Source organism: Sarcophilus harrisii, chromosome 3 (assembly GCF_902635505.1).
Source record: "Sarcophilus harrisii chromosome 3, mSarHar1.11, whole genome shotgun sequence".
Classification (NCBI taxonomy): Eukaryota; Metazoa; Chordata; class Mammalia; order Dasyuromorphia; family Dasyuridae; genus Sarcophilus; species Sarcophilus harrisii.
In genome coordinates, this window is record NC_045428.1 from 483,988,137 (window position 1) to 484,005,911 (window position 17,775).

Genomic DNA, 17,775 nt, shown 5'->3' on the forward strand with positions numbered 1-17,775 from the left:
CAAGAAATAAAAACAGATAATGGACCTGTATATACTTCTAAACATTTTGCACACTTTTGTGCACCGTATAAGATTTTATACACCACTGGCATACCTTTTAATCCTCAAGGACAGGCAATAGTAAAGACGAGAAACAGAGACATTAAGATGCTCCTCCAAAAACAAAAGAAAGGGGGAGCCACAGGTAACCCTAGAGAACTTCTAAATCTAGCTTTTTATATTATTAACTTCTTGATTTTTGACAAAGATGCACTGGCTCCGGCAGACAGGTTTTACAACCCACCGGAAGGGCAGTGTCCAGAGCAAGCAGCTCCACTATCTTTAGATAATCGTCAGATGATGTGGAGAGACCCAGAAAGTGGTGAATGGAAGGGACCAGATAGGTTAACTGCTTGGGGGAGAGGGTTTGCTTGTATCTCTACAGATGGAGAAGGAATCAGATGGGTGACAACAAGCCATAAAAATTTGGAAATATTACTTCATTTTTACAACATCTTTCAGCAAAATGTACTTTCCTTGAACTTGTATCTTTTAGATTCATTTTTACTTTTGCTTTGTCTGAGATCATGATTGCTATTCTTGCCTGTTTTTACTTCAGGTGAAGTATATTAGATTCTGTGGTAGCCCTTTTTAACTGTGTGCCTTTCTGTTTCAAGTGTGTTCTTTATGAGCAACATATTGTTGGATTCTAATCCCTAATATACACATATACATACAATATGTGTGTATAATATGTAGCACAAACACACACACACACATATATATATATATATGTATATTCTTTCCTCTTTAAGCATGGTCTATCACCTCCTTCCATTCCCTTCCTCCCCCACTGTGAAAACTCTTTAGTGTGCCTTTTTTACATGAGAAAGTTTTCCCCATTCTACCTCTTCCCCCTTCTTGCAGTGAATCCCTTATCACCTCTTCATTTTGGAGGGAGATATTTCAATATAATTGATTAAAACCCATATTCTTTTTTTATGGAGGCTCCTACTATAAGAATGACAACATCCTTATGAATTACATGTATCATTTTCCTATATAGGAATATAAACAGTTAATTTTATTGATTCCCTTATTATTATTCTGTCATATTTATCTTTTTATGCTTCTTTTGAGTCTTATACTGAATGTCAAATTTTCTATTCAGTTCTGGTCTTTGTATCAGGAATGCTAGAAAGTCCTTTATTTCATTCAGTATCTATTTTCCCTCTAAAGTATTATACTCAGTTTTTCTGGGTAGGTGATTCTTGTTTGTAATTCTAGCTCCTTTGTCTGCCTTCAAATCTTCTTATCATTTAATGTGGGAGCTGTTAAACCTTGTGTGGCTCCAAGATATATGAATTGTTTCTTTTTGGCTGCTCTTAATATTTTCTCCTTGACCTGGAAACTCTGGTATTTGGCTATAATATGCTGTGAGTTTTCATTTTGGGGATGTCTTTCAAAAGGTGATTAGTAAATTCTTTCAACTGCTATTTTACCCTCTGTACCTAAGATAAGGGCAATTTTTCTATATAATTTCTTGAAATATGAAAACTAAGCTCTTCCTTAAATTAACTCTTTTCAATCTATTTTCCACATCAATTTTTTCTAATGAGATGTTTCACCTTTTCTGCTTTTTTTTAAATTCTTTTGATTTGGTTTTATTGTTTCTTAATGTCTCAAGAAGTCATTAGCTTCCACTTGCCCAGTTCTAATCTCTTCAGTGAACTTGTTTGTATCTCTTTACCAATTCTGTTTTTTAGAGTTCTTTTCTTCAATAAAGTTTTGTGCTTTTTTTAAACCATCAGGCTGATTCTGCTTTTTAAGGTGTTATCTTTGTCAATTTTTTGGTATCTCTTTTATTAGGCTGTTATTTCTCTTTTCATAATTTTCTTGCATCATTCTCATTTCTTTTCTAAATTTTTTCTCTACCACTTTTATCTCTAATATTTCCAGGAATTCTTGTTGGACTTGTGTCCAATTAGCATTTTTCATTTGAAGCTTTGTTTGTAGTTGTTTTCACATTGCTGTCTTCTGCTGAGTTTATGTTTTGATTTTGTTTGTGACTTGTTTTATTATTGTTTGCTCATTTTTCTTGACTTTGCAGTTTATGTTAATGTTGGGTTCTGCTTACAGGGGTATGAGATGGAGCACTATTCCAAGTTTCAAACTCTTCATGTTGCTATTTTCAACACTAGTTCTAGGAGTCTGCACATTTTTGGTGTTTTGAAGGTGGTATGATTCTGAGAGAGGTATGGTCAACTGCTCTCCTGATCTGCACTCAGGTCTTTATCTAGGAAGGGCCCCTGTTCACCTGCAGCCAAAAGCACTAATGTTCTTCCTGGTCCTGGAATTATGATGAAGTCCCTTGCTGTTTTGTAGCTGCAAGTGCTAGTGTTCCTACCACTTGAGACTGGGACCAAGTCCTGCTCTCCTTTGTGAATGATCACAAATACCTTTCCTTCCTGGAACTGTGACACAAAACATTTCTATACTCTGGTTCTTCAAACTGCTGCTGCTGCTGTCTTGCCTCCAAGGCCTAATGCTGGTGCTGCTAAAGTGTGTTCTAGGCCAGTTTCCAACCTAGTGTTCCAGATATGTCCTGCCAACCTCCTACCTCCTCTTAAGCTAGAAAAATGTCTCACCTCCAACATTTTGTTAACTCTATAATTCCAAATTTTGATTCAAGGTGTTACATATATTTTACAAGGTGTTGGGGCGAAATATTGAGAGTTCATCTGGATTGCTGCCTCTAATCCATTATCTTGGTTCCACTTGTAATTTTCTTTCACTGCTTTATATCTTCCTAGTCTAGATTTCAGGACCATATATGTATCCTAGAAGGAGTTTTGTAAGATTCCTTCTTTTCCTGTTTTTTGCAAACAGTTTATATAATATTGGAATTTTCTTTAAATATTTAATGAAGTCCCTTTGTAAATTCAACTGTTCTTGTTGTATTTGGGAGGAGAGTATAGTAAAGGTTTTTTTAAAATAAAATTTATTCAATTTCTTTTTCTAAGATTTTGATTTTTTTAGATTCTCTATTTCTTGTTCTGCTACTCTATAGATTTTACATTTTTTGTAAATGTTAATTCTTTTTACTAAGTTAGCAGTTTGGCTATTTTATCTTTTTTATCATATTGGCTAACATTTTGCCTATTTTATCAATTTTATTTTAAAACTAGCTTCTAGTTTTATGTATTAATAAAATGATTTTTTTGCTTTAAATTGTAAATATCTTTAATCTTTATAATTTCTCCTTTTGTGTTTGAAATTTTTTTATTTGTTTTTTTAATTTTTTTAACTGTTGGCTTTTATTGTCTACTACCTGCTATCCCTTTATAAATATGTCATTTTTGATAGAATTACAGAAGAGCTAGCTATTGGCTGAAGAAAGACAAATTGTAATCCAGATAACCTTTTAAAAAATAAGTAAACAAATACCCTCTAGATGCAACCAAAGATACCAGGCCAGGAAGTAGCTTCAAGAAATGTGACCTTTTTTCAGCAGAGAAGAGAGAGGACGACTATATATTCAAACTCTGTTTACATTTAATTCTTGTTACACAAGGGATTCTCACAAATAATGAATAACAAGGTGTGTATTCAAGCAAAACATCAAACATAAATTGGAGTCCCACAAGTTACAATATATCAGAAAAATAAAAATGAATGAATTTTGCTGGAAGTTAGACATCTTAGTGCAAACCAAGAAAGAAAGAGGACCAGATCTAAATCAAAGAGAAATTCTCTCTCTAGGAAGACCAGCTGCAAATCAAGGATGTGTTGAGGAGCTGACTTTATGTATCCATAATTTCCAAAATCTTCCTCTCTGTCTTCACTGAAGCCTCTAGCACAATACATACCTCTCCCCTAAAGCTCTCAAACCATCCCTATCCCAGTACAAAGCAATGTCTGCATATTTCTTTCACAAATTATGAGTCATGTCTCATCATATATACAGGATGACGTATAGGATTCTTCTTTCCTCCCCCTGCCCCCAAGTTTGGTTGGGAACTGGGATTATATAACTTCTGAATTTTTAGAGTTTTACTGAAGGGAGATTTGGGTTCCTTCTGACATGTTGCTGTTGTAGCTAAAAGTCCCCAAAGGTTAGTATTATTAACTAGTCCCCTTCCAACTTTTTTTTTAAACCACCAAACAGTGAATTTACTGTTAATAAAACTACTTAATAATATTTGATACACCAATCTTAAGCATCAGAAGTGAAACTTGGTTCTTCGATGGATTATAATCTCAATAATGCCTTTAACTGGTTATAGAAATTAAGTATATATACAAAATGCAAAATTATCATCCTTATTCCAACTACTCCTGAATCTCTATTTCTAGCCCTAGTATCCAGGTATGATGAATTTACCTATTAGACATTTTGAATCAGATGTCTCATAAATATCTAAAAATTTGACATGTCTAAATATAATTCCATCTTCCTCCCAACCTTCCACTCTTTCAGAATTCCTTACTCTTGAAAACACCAAGTTTCTCCAAGTACGCAGGTATTCAATCTCATTGTCATTCTTAACTCTTCTCTGTAGTCTCCACTCAACTGCCAAATTTTACCATTTCTTTTTCTCCAACACTTCTTGTACATGCTCCTCACATAGCTACCTTTCTAATTCATCCCTTTCAATTTCTCACCTGGATGACTGCAACAGTCTCCAAATTGGTATCCTGGTCTCAAATCTCTCACCACTCCAATTTAGCCTCCACATATTTGTCAAAGTGATTTTCCTAAAAATTCAACCTTGTTACAAACTCTTATAAAGTCTAGGGATTCATGCTCATTTATAGGATCAAATATAAGCTCTTTTGATTAACATTTAAAGCTTTTACAACCTGGTCTTCTCCTACATTTTCAGTCTTCTAATATATTGTTCCCCTCTGTGTGTTCTGTATAGCCCTACTTTGGTTTCTCAAATATGGCACTCCAACTTCAATCTGCTGCCTTTCCCTGGTTGTTTCCCTGGTGTACTCTTTATCTCTACCTCTTAGAATCTGCTATTTCCTGAAAATCTCAATTCAAAGTATTACCTTCTACATGAAGACTTTCTTTATTCTCTTAGCTGCTAGTTCATTTGCTCCCCAAACTACCTGAGTAGTAGTGTTCATTTTGATTATATTACATATATATGTATAAATTGTCAATGTAATCTTCTTGAGGATAGGGGTTATTTCACTTTTATTTTAGCACAGCTTCTGATATAAGTACAGGTGCTTAAAGAATTCTTGCTGATTATTAGTTCTAAATTATTCTTATAATAATAGATAATAATATTATTCATATATTGTAATATTCTTCTCTAAAATATAATCTTCTCTGGGAGCAGGCTTCTTGGGGGGCTTCTGGAAGCAGCCTTAGTTTCAGTTCAATATAATCACCCCAAATGCAGCCAGGAGTTAAAGTCCAAATCCTTTATTGTCTTCTTCAAAGCCTTGTCTCCTTCCTGGGGCTCAGTTAGCTTTCTTAGAGGCCTATATCTCTCTCCTTGATTCTGAGAGCTCCTACCGCTAGTCCTTTGCCTCTGCCAGCTTCTGCCTTTAGCTTCCTCCAAATGAGCTTCTAGTGGGCTTCTGTGTCTGGCCCTGAGAGTTTCTTGCTTATATACTGTACTGGAAACCATTATTTGTTGTAGGATTAAATCAATGCTAAACTAAAATTAGCCACTGTCTCCTCAATTCCACTTACTTAGCACCTTGTAAGAATTCTAACAACTCCCACTTTCTTTTGTTTTTAGAACATAGGTGGTCATGACCTCCCTGACTTCTCAAGGAGGTGAGAACTCCAAAAATGAAGGTGATCACACCTTCCCTGACTACTCAAAAAAGGAGTGAAAACACCATAAAAAGGAGGTGGTCACACCCTCCCTGACTTCTCAGGAAGGGAAATGAAAACATCAAAGGAAATGGGAAATCAAATCAGATTAGCGGGTTTCTGAAGGGGCTCACTCTTTAAACAGTTATACATAAATCCATCAATATGGGAGGTATTACACATAATTACATAAATTGCATAAACACATAGTAACACAGGCTAGTAGTGATGTAACAAATAACATGAATCAACATTAAGAATTATACATGTCCATAAGTCTTAGAAATAGTCCAAGACCAATTTATTGTCCATTAGTTCATGTGCCAGGAATCCAATAATTCCTGCAAGTTTTGAAGTCCTTCAATAATCTCATCTTGTGTTAGAGAATTCAACGATTCCTACTGGTTTTCAAGTCCTGCAACAGTATTATCTTGTGTTAGGGAATCCAATGATTCCTGCAGATTTTGTTCTTAAGTCCTCCTTTGTTTCGAGGTTTTTCTCTTTTTCTGTCTCTCTCTAGGTGCTTGTTGCGACCCATCTGTTTCCTTCATTTGTAGAGCTACAAACAAACCCTTTCTCCCAAGCAGTTAACCTATCTAGTCCCTTCTATTTACCACTTTTGGGATTTCTCCTTATCACCTGGCAATTATATTCAAGCTGCTTGCACTGGACACTGCCCTGTTGGTTTAAAAAGCCTGTAATCTCCACAATTGTAATCCCTTTCCGCTATTTGATTGCTTTTCGGCTGATAGTTTACATCAGAGCCCTGAACTTCTAAAGACTCTCTGGGTTTAAACTCAGCTGCCATCATGCCCCACTTTTTTTGATTGATATCTTGGAGCTGGGCCCTGACTCTCATTTCCCTAGGTCAATCTACATTCTGAGGCCCAGTGGAAGCCCTTGTGGCATTTTGGACATAGGGTTTTAAGGTCTTCTCTCACCCTGTCTTCTCACTCTGTCTCTATGCCTACACAGCTCTTGGATGTCCAATTTTTCCACACTGAAAACATCAACGACTCTCTCTAGAAGTCCCTTGCCAAGAGGGACCCTGTCTTCCCATGTTCATGATAATCTAGGTATAATAAACATTTGTGCCCACTGTGGCAGTGTCTTATGATGTCCTCTAAAGGAGCTCTTTGTGTAGTCCCCATATAATTCTTTTGCAAACCTCATTGATATTTTCCTTAGCCAGATATCTGATCATTATTTCTGTAGCTGAATTTTCTCCAATGGTTCTTGTGACAGCTGTTTGCAAACGTCCCACAAAATCTGCAAAGGGTTCATTGGGATCTTGCTCTATTTTTGTGAAGGCTTTCCCCTGATCTTTCCCTGGGAGGGAACCCCAAGCTTTTGTTGCAGCAGTAGCAATTTGTTCATAAGCTGTTATGGGTAATTAATCTGTGCTGAATTCTCTGCATACTGACCTTCATCTGCTAGTTGGTCAAAGGTGATTTGTACATTAACTCCAGTTTGCCTATTGCGTTGGGCTTGAATCCTACATAATTCATGATATTCCAAAAGCCACAAGTTTTGTCCTAGTTCTAAACATGTCCTTGCAATGGATTTCCAATTACAAGGGGTTAAGATTTCATAAGCCAAAATCTCTAGTAACATCTTAACATAAGATGATGTAGCCCCATAAAGAGTACAACCTTTTTTCAAATCCTTGATTTTTTCCAGCTCAAAAGGAATATATCTTTTCCTTTGTTGACCTGAAGAGTCAAGCTCTTCAATCACATTTATTAAATCAGATACATCCTGTTCTTCATTTTTTGCCTTAACCAATGCTTTTTGTAATCTTGTCATAGGCTACTTCATAGGTGGTGCTGTTTCTGTTACTGCCTCTCCCCCTCCTCCTTCTCCCTCCACCCATGAAGGGTTAATTGAGGGAAGTAGGTCAGGGGATGGGGAATGCTCCTGCTATGAAGTGCCATTCTCAGAATTGTACTTAACTCCATTCTTATCTGATTCTTCATACTTTTCATCTAATTTATTTGGCTCCTCCCCCTCCTGCTCTTTCATCTTTTTCTTTATTCTATAACTTATATAATTTCCTAAAGCCAGTTGTATTAAATTATATGTATTAAATGTGTCTTTGTAAATTGAGTCAGGTTCATTTTCATTGTAGAATTGACATAGTTATTCTCCTACTAATTTCCATTCCTCTAGATTCAATTCTTTTTTCCATAGAGAACCAAGGAAATGTGTACTGTATAGTTTCTAAAAGTTCAGTGATCTGCTCCAAAATTATAATCAAACATTGGCTTTTCATATGTCTGACAATGTTCTCTACACATTTTCCTTGAATTGGAAAAGGCTGTTTTCTAAACATCTAAACATTTTAGCTGAAATTCCACTTTAGTTCTTAACAAAGTTTCCTTGTTGTACTCACCCTAATTTCTGGGTTTGGTCCCATGTTCTGGTGCCAAAATGTAATATTCTTTTCTAAAATATAATTTTCTCTGGGAGCAGACTTCTTGGGGGGCTTCTGGAGGCAGCCTTAGTTTCAGTTCTATATAATCACCCTAAATGCAGCCAGGAGTTAAAGTCCAAATCCTTTATTGTCTCTTTCAAAACCTTGTCTCCTTCCTGGGGCTCAGTTAGCTTTCTTAGAGGTCTCTGTATCTCTCCTTGGTTCTGAGAGCTCCTGCCACTAGTCCTTTGCCTCTGCCAATTTCTGCCTCTAGCTTCCTCTGAATGAGCTTCTAGTGGACTTCTGTGTCTGGCCCTGAGAGCTTCTTGCTTATATACTGTACATTGAGTATGCACAAATCATTATAGCACTAGGAAACCATTATTTGTTGTAGGATTAAATCAATGCTAAACTAGATTTAGCCACTGTCTCTTCAATTCCACTTAGCACCTTGTAAGAATCCTAAGAATATATTATTACCTATATTAAAAAAATTTAATGCATGCCAAGATATTTGTAGTGCCATTTTTTTTTTTTGCTATAATAAAAAGCTGAAAACAAAGTGGAGATACATCAATTTTCTTCCTAATTAGTAATTATGTCTTAATTTATTCTCTTTTATTCTTTAGCTTTATTAAAATAACTATTTATCTACTGTCCTGCACACCAACATTTGAGGTGTCCCAGCCTACAATTACTTTAGTATTGGCATAAACATGTGGGGCAATGGTTGGAAATCATTCTCCTTTTGTGGAAAACAAAGGGACTTTGTTATTCTGAGAACAGAGAAGCCCTAATTCACAGAATCATTTGAATACTAAGATGACCAGCAGAAAAAGGAGATGCATTCTTAGCTGTAAACCTTCAATCACTACGATGAGCCTCATGAGTCCATTCTTCATGATTTCATCACTAGCTGTATTTATAAATAGTAAGGTACTATGTTCAATAGTGACATTTAGTGCATTAATGCTTGTAGTTCACACAAACTGATTTTCAAACTAAGAAATTCAGAGTGTGAAAGTAAAATGGTTATTAATGATGCTATTATTTTTCTAAATTTAATTTTATTGTTGCTATTTTGAATATGTAAGATGATGATTTTTTAAAAATGATTTTCAAAGACATGAATAACACAACTTACAAGATAATTTTTCCAGACCTTCTGAATGAGCTTGGCCGCTTTATCATAATCTTCATAAGTTAATTCTGAATCGTCTTCTGAGCTTGAACTCATGTTTCATTGACATTTGAGATACTTAAAGCAAAAAATATATGTAAAAATATAAATTAGAAGCACTACATGTTAACATTAAATTTTTATAGGTATATTAAGCAAATTACATAGTTTTATGTAAAGTACATGTTAAAATCAGAATTATTTAGACTAATGATTGAATTTTAAATTTTAAACATTTAAAAAAAATTTTAAATCTGATTAATTTCAACAATATGATCACAAGAGGTCCTCCACTGAAATTCTATTCTAATGCCTCATTTTAGTACAGAGGTGATCCTGGATTTTTGAAGGCTATTGAAGTAATAATAGCTTACAATTATATAGAACTTTAAGGTTTTCAAAGCACTTTATATATAACCTTCTCATTTGATCATTATATACTTCAACACCGATACTGTATGAAGATGTATTCTGATGAAAGTGGATTTCTTTGACAAAGAGACCTAATTCAGTTTCAATTGATCAAGGATGGACCTTGATCCAAGGATCAAGAAGCAGCTACACCCAAAGAAAGAACACTGAGAAATGAATGCAAACTATTTGCATATTTGTTTTTCTTCCTGGGTTATTTCTACCTTCTGAATCCAATTCTCCCTGTGCAACAAGAGAAGTGTTCGGTTCTGCACACATATATTGTATCTAGGATATACTGCGACATATTTAACATATATAGGACTGCTTGCCATCTAGGACAGGGGGTGGAGGGAAAGAGGGGAAAAATCGGAACAGAAATGAGTGCAAGGGGTAATATTGTAAAAAATTACCCTGGCATGGGTTCTGTCAATAAAAAGTTATTATAATAATAAAAAAATAGTTTTTTTAATAAAAAAAACTCATTTGACTCAATAATCCTATGAAGCAAGTACAATTAATTATCAGCTAAATTTTATAGATTAAGAAAGCTTGAGAGAGGTAAAATGTCTTGTCCTGGGTCACACAGCTAATTAAGAACCCAAGTTGGGATTTTAATTCAGGTCTTTTCAACTCCAAGCCTGGTATTCTCTATAATATACCATGCTTTCTTTCAAGATATCTCAATAGAGATAAAATTCTGGCTCCAGAACAGTTTAGACACAGTATATAGGCATAATAATGGCGTATGAGTTTCCAAGCATCAGACCAGCAAAATGAAGAGAGATTAAACATCAGTTTGCTACCAGTTCTGAATTTTTTTACAATCCTAGCAGATCATGAAGATTATCTACTTCTTTTCTGTAGTTTAAACATTACTACTTCAATTGGATTGTTTTTTAAAGAAATGTTTTATTGATATCTTTTCATTTTTTAGTCACATTTTCCCAGTATATTCACTTTTCACTGAACTCTTTTCTCATGTGTAATAGAAAAACTAACAAAGGAGGAATCTAAACATATTCTAAGTATTGGGCCTTCAATGACTAGCTTCTCTATTATGTTTATAATAAGAAAAAAACAGTTATACAACTGATCAACAATGAGGGGGGAGATCCATGTGTAGTCCTCTACCTTTCTACAGAAAGGAATGAAATAGACTTCATTTGCTCCAAGAGAAGAAGGTGGATCTTTTCAATTAATCTGAGTTCAATTGCCTTTTCTGTGTTTTCATTTATATTTTTACAGTATATTATTCCTCACTAATATTTCTTTGCTTTGCATCAATTCTTACAGTTTTCATCTGCCTCCGAATGTCTTTGTATGTTTTTTTATTGTTTAATAAAATTCCACGATGTTCATATTTAAACATTTGTTCAGCTATTCCTTAATTGTTGAGCATTTGCTTTTTAGCTTTTTAGTATAGAAATAAAATAGTGCTACAAATATTTTGGTATGTTTTAAAATGTTTTGAAGTATAGGTGATATGATAAGCCATTAGAAAACCCAGGAAACTAATAAAATTAATTTTTAGCTTTAGTAAAATAAATTCAGAAATCCAAAAGTCACCAATTTTCTATATATCACTAACAAAAAAATGAAAGAATTGACCAATAGGGAAATATTGTTTTTTTTGTTGTTGTTGTTTTTTTTTTTGTGTGTGTGTGTGTGTGTGTGTGTGTGTGTATTTGTGCAAAATACTTGGGAAGTAAACTACCAGCATATTCACAAGACTTCTAAAAGAGATGTCTGCAAAATAAGTTTTACAGAATTCCTTGGATCTTTAATTGCACTGGTGTAAATCCTCCTTTCATGGACATAGAGTACATTTTAGATGATCTCTGAGAGTTTCCTGGGACTAGAAGGTTAACTTTATGTAACAATAAAGCACTGGAATAGGATTTTAAAAGAATATACAGAAATAAAGACCTGAATACTGAGGAGATATTTAGTTTCTATGGTTAGGCCAAAATAACACAAATTAATCTATAGTTTAAATGTAACACCAATCAAAGTGCCAATAGGATAGTTGTAGAATTGTAGAATTACATATGGAAGAACAAAATGAAGGCTCAAAGAGGACTCATACCAGGTTTCAATTTATATATTAAGGACATTATTTTCAAAACTCTCTAGAGCTGGAAAAAAAAATGGAAAAATTGATCCATGGAATAGGTGAGTAATTCTGAATTAGGAGCAAATACCAAAAAAAAAATGTTGTCAATAAATCCAGATCATAAAATACCTGAAAATGAATTCATTATTTAAAATTTCTCGGGGACTTTTGGGAGTGAAATCAAGATGGTGGAGTGAGGCTAGGAAGCTACTTGAGCTTTTCCAGTTTCCTCAAAAACCACTTGATATTAAGCCTCTGAATAGAGTCTGACAGAATGAAACCACTCTCCAGCTCAAGAAAGATTATAAGGACTTCAGTGGGATAAAAGTGGTATTCAGCCCACCTCAGATAAGGTCTGAAGAAGCCAGAATCTTAATCACAACAGAGTAGTAACCGAAATCCTCAGTCCTGATTCAGTAGCAAGCAGATCAGTGGTACAGCCTCTAGTCCCATATCAGAAGGCAAATTGCCAACTCAAGAAACGAGATTGTAACCTGGAAAGAGCAGGTGGGGATAACTTCATGCTGTGAGCAAGACACCAAGAACAAGGGGGTCCTGTACTCAAAGCCAAGGCTCAGAGAGGCACAAGAAACTTGGGACAGTGTATCCCAAGAGCACTGCTTAACCTTAAAAGTCCCAAAATAGGAAAAAAGAAAATGAACAAGAAATAGAAAATAACCTTAACCATAGAAAGCAACTGTGGTGAGACAGGGAAGACCAAAACACCAAGTTCTATGAGAACAAAATGCCCACATGGGAAATCTCAAAAAGTGATATGAATTGGTCTCAAGCCCAAAAAAGGCTACTTAGAAGCACTCATAAAGAATTTTAAAGGACAAATAAGAGAGAGAGAAGAAGAATTGGGAAAAGAAATGAGAGGTATGCAAAAGAGTCAATAGCTTGGAAGAGGAAAGACAAAAATTGACTGAAGAAAACAATTCCTTAAAAAATACAATTGGTCAAATGCAACAACAACAACAAAAATACCCTGAAGAAAACACCTTGAAAAGCAAGAATATTCAAATGGAAAATGAGATACAAAAGCCAACTGAAGAAATAATACAATAAAAACTAGCACAGGGAAAATGGAAGCTAATGACTCTATGAAAATCAAAAATCAGTCAAACAAACTAAAAAGAATGAAAAAAATGGAAGAAATGTAAAGTACCTCATTGGAAAAACAGCCAACCTGGAAAATAGATCCAGAAGTGGCAATTAAAAGATTTTTGGTCTACCTGAAGGCCAAGACAAAAAAAAAAAAAAAAAAAAAAAAAAAAAAAAAAAAAAAAAAAAAACAAAGGAAAAAAAAAGAGCCTGGATACCATTCTTCAAGAGATATCAAGGAAAATTACCCTGTTATATTAAAACTAGAAGACAAAATAATCATTGAAGAACTCAAAAGGGATTTTGTAAATCAAGTAAGAGAGATAGAAGAAAATTTAGAGAAAGAATTGAGAGTAGTGCAAAGGGAAATACAAAAGAATACAAAGATAAGAATGCCTTAAAAAGCAAAATTGCCCAACTGGGAAAGGAGGTACAAAAGCTCACTGAGGAAAATAATTCCTTAAAAAAAATTGAGTAAATGAAAGCTAATGATTTTATGAGAAATTAACATACCAACCCCCCCCCCAAAAAAAAAAAATTAGGAAAAAAATGTGACCTATCTCATTGGAAAAAAAAAACAAAAACAAAACAACTGATATGGAAAATACATTCAGGAGATATAATCTTAAAATTATTGGTCTACTTGAAAGTCATGATCAAAAAAAGACTCTAGACATCATTTTCCAAAAAATTATCAAGGAAAACTATCCCAATATTCTAGAACCAGAGGGTAAAATAGAAACTGATTATCTCCTAAAAGATCTCAAAATGAAAACTCAACAGAAATATTGCTGCCAAATTCTGGAACTCCCGGGTCAAGGAGAAAATACTTCAAGCATCCAGAAAGAAACAATTCAAGTATAGTGGACTCACAGACTGGATAACACAAGATTTAGTAGCTTCTATATTAAAGAATCTGAAGACTTGGAATATTATATTCTACAGGAGCTAGGATCACAACCAAAAATCACTTATCCAACAAAACTGAGTATAATCCTTCAGAGGATTTTCAAGCATTTGTGGAGAAAAGACAAGAGCTGATGGATTCTGGAGAAACATAAAGAGGTAATCAGAAAAGTGATATCATAAGGGACTTTATAAAGTTTGTTTACATTTCTACATGAGAGGATGATAGTTGTAACTCAGTAGAACTTCTCATTATTATGGCACTTAGAAGTAGTATATGTAGACAGAGGGCAGAGTAATGAGTTGAATATTAAAGAATAATATCTTTTTTAAAAACAATGAAATTAAGGGGACAGCCAGGTGGCATAGTGGACAGAGTACCAGCCATGAAGTCAGGAGGGCCAGAGTCCAAATTTGGCCTCAGACACTTAACACTTTCTAGCTCTGGAGTTTTACTTAACCCCAATTGCCTCAGCACAAAAAAAAAAAAAAAAAAAGAAAAAGAAATTAAGAGGTGAGAGAGGAATATATTGGGAGAAAGGGAAAGAGAAAAGTGAAATGATCTGCCATAAAAAAAAAAGAGGAAAGAAAAAGCTTTTACAGTGAAGGGAAAGAAGGGGAGAAGGACTGTGAGTGAGCTTTACTCTGATCAGAATTGGCCCAGAGGAAATAACATACCTATAGAAATCTCTTTTACCCTGAAGGAATATCAGACAGGAATGAGATATAAGAAGAAGGTAGAGTGATAAAAGAGAGGGCATTTTGGGGGAAGGAGTGGTCAGTACCAAAACACTTTTGAGGAGGGACAGGGTGAAAGGAGAGAGAGATCTGGGATATATACAGTTAGTAATAATAAGTATAAGAAGAATTTTGAAGCAATTTTCTCTAAGGCCTCATCCCTCTAACATAAAGGATACTCAGTCAGATTTATAAAAAAAATTAGTCATGTCTCAATTGATAAATGATCAAAAGATATGATCTGTACCTAAAGGGCTATAAATTCATGTATGTCCTATGACCCAACAACACCACTACTAGCTATGGATATCAAAAGCTATGGAATCATTTAAAAAAAAAAGAAAAAAAAAGGAAATTGAGATGCCCATACATTGGGGAATGGCTCAATAAACTGTGGCATGTGTTTGTGATAGAATATTATTGATCATGGGAAATGATGAGCAGGATACTCAGAGAAAAAACAAAAACAAAAACACCTGGAAAGTCCTCCATGAACTCAAGCAAAGTGAAATGTATTGTATATAAAATTAAATGTTCTGAGATGAACAGCTGTAATGACTTTGCTATTCTCAGTAGTAAAATTATCCACCACTACTCTGAAAGATTTAAGATGAAAAATCCTGTCTGTAGCCAGAGAAGGATCTGACTGTCTGAATACTTTCTCTCTCTCTTTTAAACTTAATTTTCTTGAGGGTTTTTGTAAAATGTTGGTGTTTCTTTTCCAAAACACAGCCAGGTGATAAAAAAGTTCAGATCTTTTATTGTGTCCTTCAATATAGCCCGGTTAGCTCAGAGGCCTATCTCTCTGCTTGAGCTCTTGCAGCTTTGTCCTTGGCTTCTGCCTCTGCTTTCTTCAGCCTCCAGCCAGCACTAAGTTGGAAGATGCGATGAATCTCTTGCCTTGAAGATAGGGCTTGTGGGCTTCTTCCCAGAGTGCTCCTCTCCGACCCCAGTCAATGTTCCAAGAAAAACTCTCCCCCAAGCTCTAAGAGCTTCCTGTGTATATATATGATCTTTCAAAGGTTAACTCCTCCTTCTGGAGAGAGAGGGATTCTGGGTTATCTCCCAGAGTGCTCTCTGGCCCTAAGGGAGGTGTGAATTTGGATATCTCATACTAAGCCTGTAATCTCCCAAACGTGTGAACTCCATTAAGTACCTTAGATACTTATGAGCTCTCTAAAGGTGTGAACACAATCATCGTTTCTATCAATTGTACTGAGTATCTTGTTTCAAGTTCTGGCCCAAAATATCTCCTTCTAAGATCAAATCAATCATATTGAACCATGCCAAATTAGATAATTATTGTCTCTATCAACTCCAATGGCTTAACAGTTGGTAAAGATTCCAACAGGTTTTTATTTTAGTTAAGGTGGAAATCTAGGTTTTCTTTCACAACTTGACTTTTATGGAAATGCTTTTCATAACTTTACATGTGGTTTCTTAATTGTGGGTGGGGATAAGGACGATTACCTAGAACCCAAAACTTTTAAAAACAAATGTAAAAAAAAAATGGTTTTGAATGGAATGAGAGGGAAATTAATAAAAGAAATAAAAATAAATAAATAAAAGAAAAAAGAATGTACACTCCGTGAGGTGGAGAATGACTGCCTTTCTTTTTTCTTGCTTTGCTTTTTACACTAAATCTTTCTTGATCTTCAAGCTTCCAGATATCAGGGGCGGTTTAATTTTTTTTCGGTCTTTGTAACCCCAGAGTTTGAATGTATCACAGGATTGAAACCTTGGATAAAAGGAACAGAATTTGTCAGATAAATGAAGCGTTCCCCTTTTCGACTACCTGTGTTTTATAAACACTTAACACGGGTTGGGAGGAGGGAAAACGAAACCATCAGCCCTCTCCTCACAAACGCCTTTCCTCCACTCCCGTCGGTGACTCACGGGATGAAGGGAGGGTTCTCCCTAAGTCGGCTTCGCTTAAGAAAACGGGGCAACTAACTGCTCAGACTGCAAACCTGGAAAGCGGAGGTGAAGGCCCGCGGTCACCCGCCAGGCGGCGCCGCCTTTCCGGCCCGTCTCCTTTCTCAGGAAAGTGACGGTTCCTCCGTCACGCAGAGCTCGCTGCGGGCTACGGCGGAGCGGGGTAAAGATGCTGTCGGCAGAGCCCCGGGGAGGAAGCGGGACGGACGCGGGGCACGGGGGCACGCCAGAGGGGCACAGACAATCTTATAAGGGTCCTCCTAGGGTTCTCTGGGGCACTGGGCCGAGCCCCATTCCGGTTTCCTTGGGGGGGCTGCCAAAGGCAGGGGCACCGGTTCCGCTTCTCGTTACCATGGTGACCGTCCCGGAAGTGACGCACACCGTCGCCTCCTGGTGAAGTCGCGCGTGCGTCTGGGGGAGCGGTGCCTCTGCTCACTGCCTTGGCGCTGCCTTCCGGGAAGGGAAGTCGGAGGCAGGAAGCCGCCGCGAGGTGGCCTTCTTCTCTCACAGACTGTCTCTCCCGGCGACCTTGGGGCAAAGGGTTTCAGAAAGAAGGGAATTTCCTTTCATTTCCCCGCGCCTCTCCCCCTTCTCCGGGCGACGGGACTTTTCCCAAGGTCACACTCGGCAGTAAATTAGTTAGAAGCAGAGATGGGGTTTCAACGTAGCTCTCCTGACTCGGACAGTGTTTTTAGGAAGCCCTCTTTTTTTTTTTTTTTAATTTAATAGCCTTTTATTTACAGGTTATATGCATGGGTTTTTATTTACAGGATATATACATGGGTAACTTTACAGCATTGACAATTGCCAAACCTCTTGTTCCAATTTTTCACCTCTTACCCCACCCCCTCCCCTAGATGGCAGGATGACCAGTAGATGTTAAATACATTAAAATATAAATTAGATACACAATAAGCATACATGACCAAAACGTTATTTTGCTGTAGAAAAAAATTCAGACTCTGAAATATTGTACAATTAGCTTGTGAAGGAAATCAAAAATGCATGTGTGCATAAATATAGGGATTGGGAATTCAATGTAATGGTTTTTAGTCATCTCCCAGGAAGCCCTGTTTCTTAAAGCACAGGAAAAATGAGATCAGAACCTATGAAATCCCTGAATATTAACCTAAACACCTGAATACTAAATGACA

At 35.9% G+C, this 17,775-nt stretch overlaps 1 protein-coding gene across 4 annotated transcripts in view; it reads right to left on the reverse strand.

The window, feature by feature from the left end:
* The window catches only part of C3H11orf65 (chromosome 3 C11orf65 homolog), a 50,696-nt gene extending 33,704 nt beyond the window's left edge, over window positions 1-16,992 (reverse strand). For 2 of the 4 annotated variants that reach the window (XM_003764252.3, XM_031961100.1), the window contains exons 1-2: window positions 16,657-16,991; window positions 9,376-9,489 (exon numbers count right to left, since the gene is read on the reverse strand). In XM_003764252.3, the coding sequence (XP_003764300.1) occupies window positions 9,376-9,468 (93 nt within the window). In that variant the 5' untranslated portion in view covers window positions 9,469-9,489; window positions 16,657-16,991. Of the gene's footprint in view, window positions 1-9,375; window positions 9,490-16,656 lie in introns of all 4 variants that reach the window. The other 2 variants (XM_031961099.1, XM_031961098.1) reach the window with 1 other exon arrangement.
* Window positions 16,993-17,775: the final 783 nt, after the last annotated feature.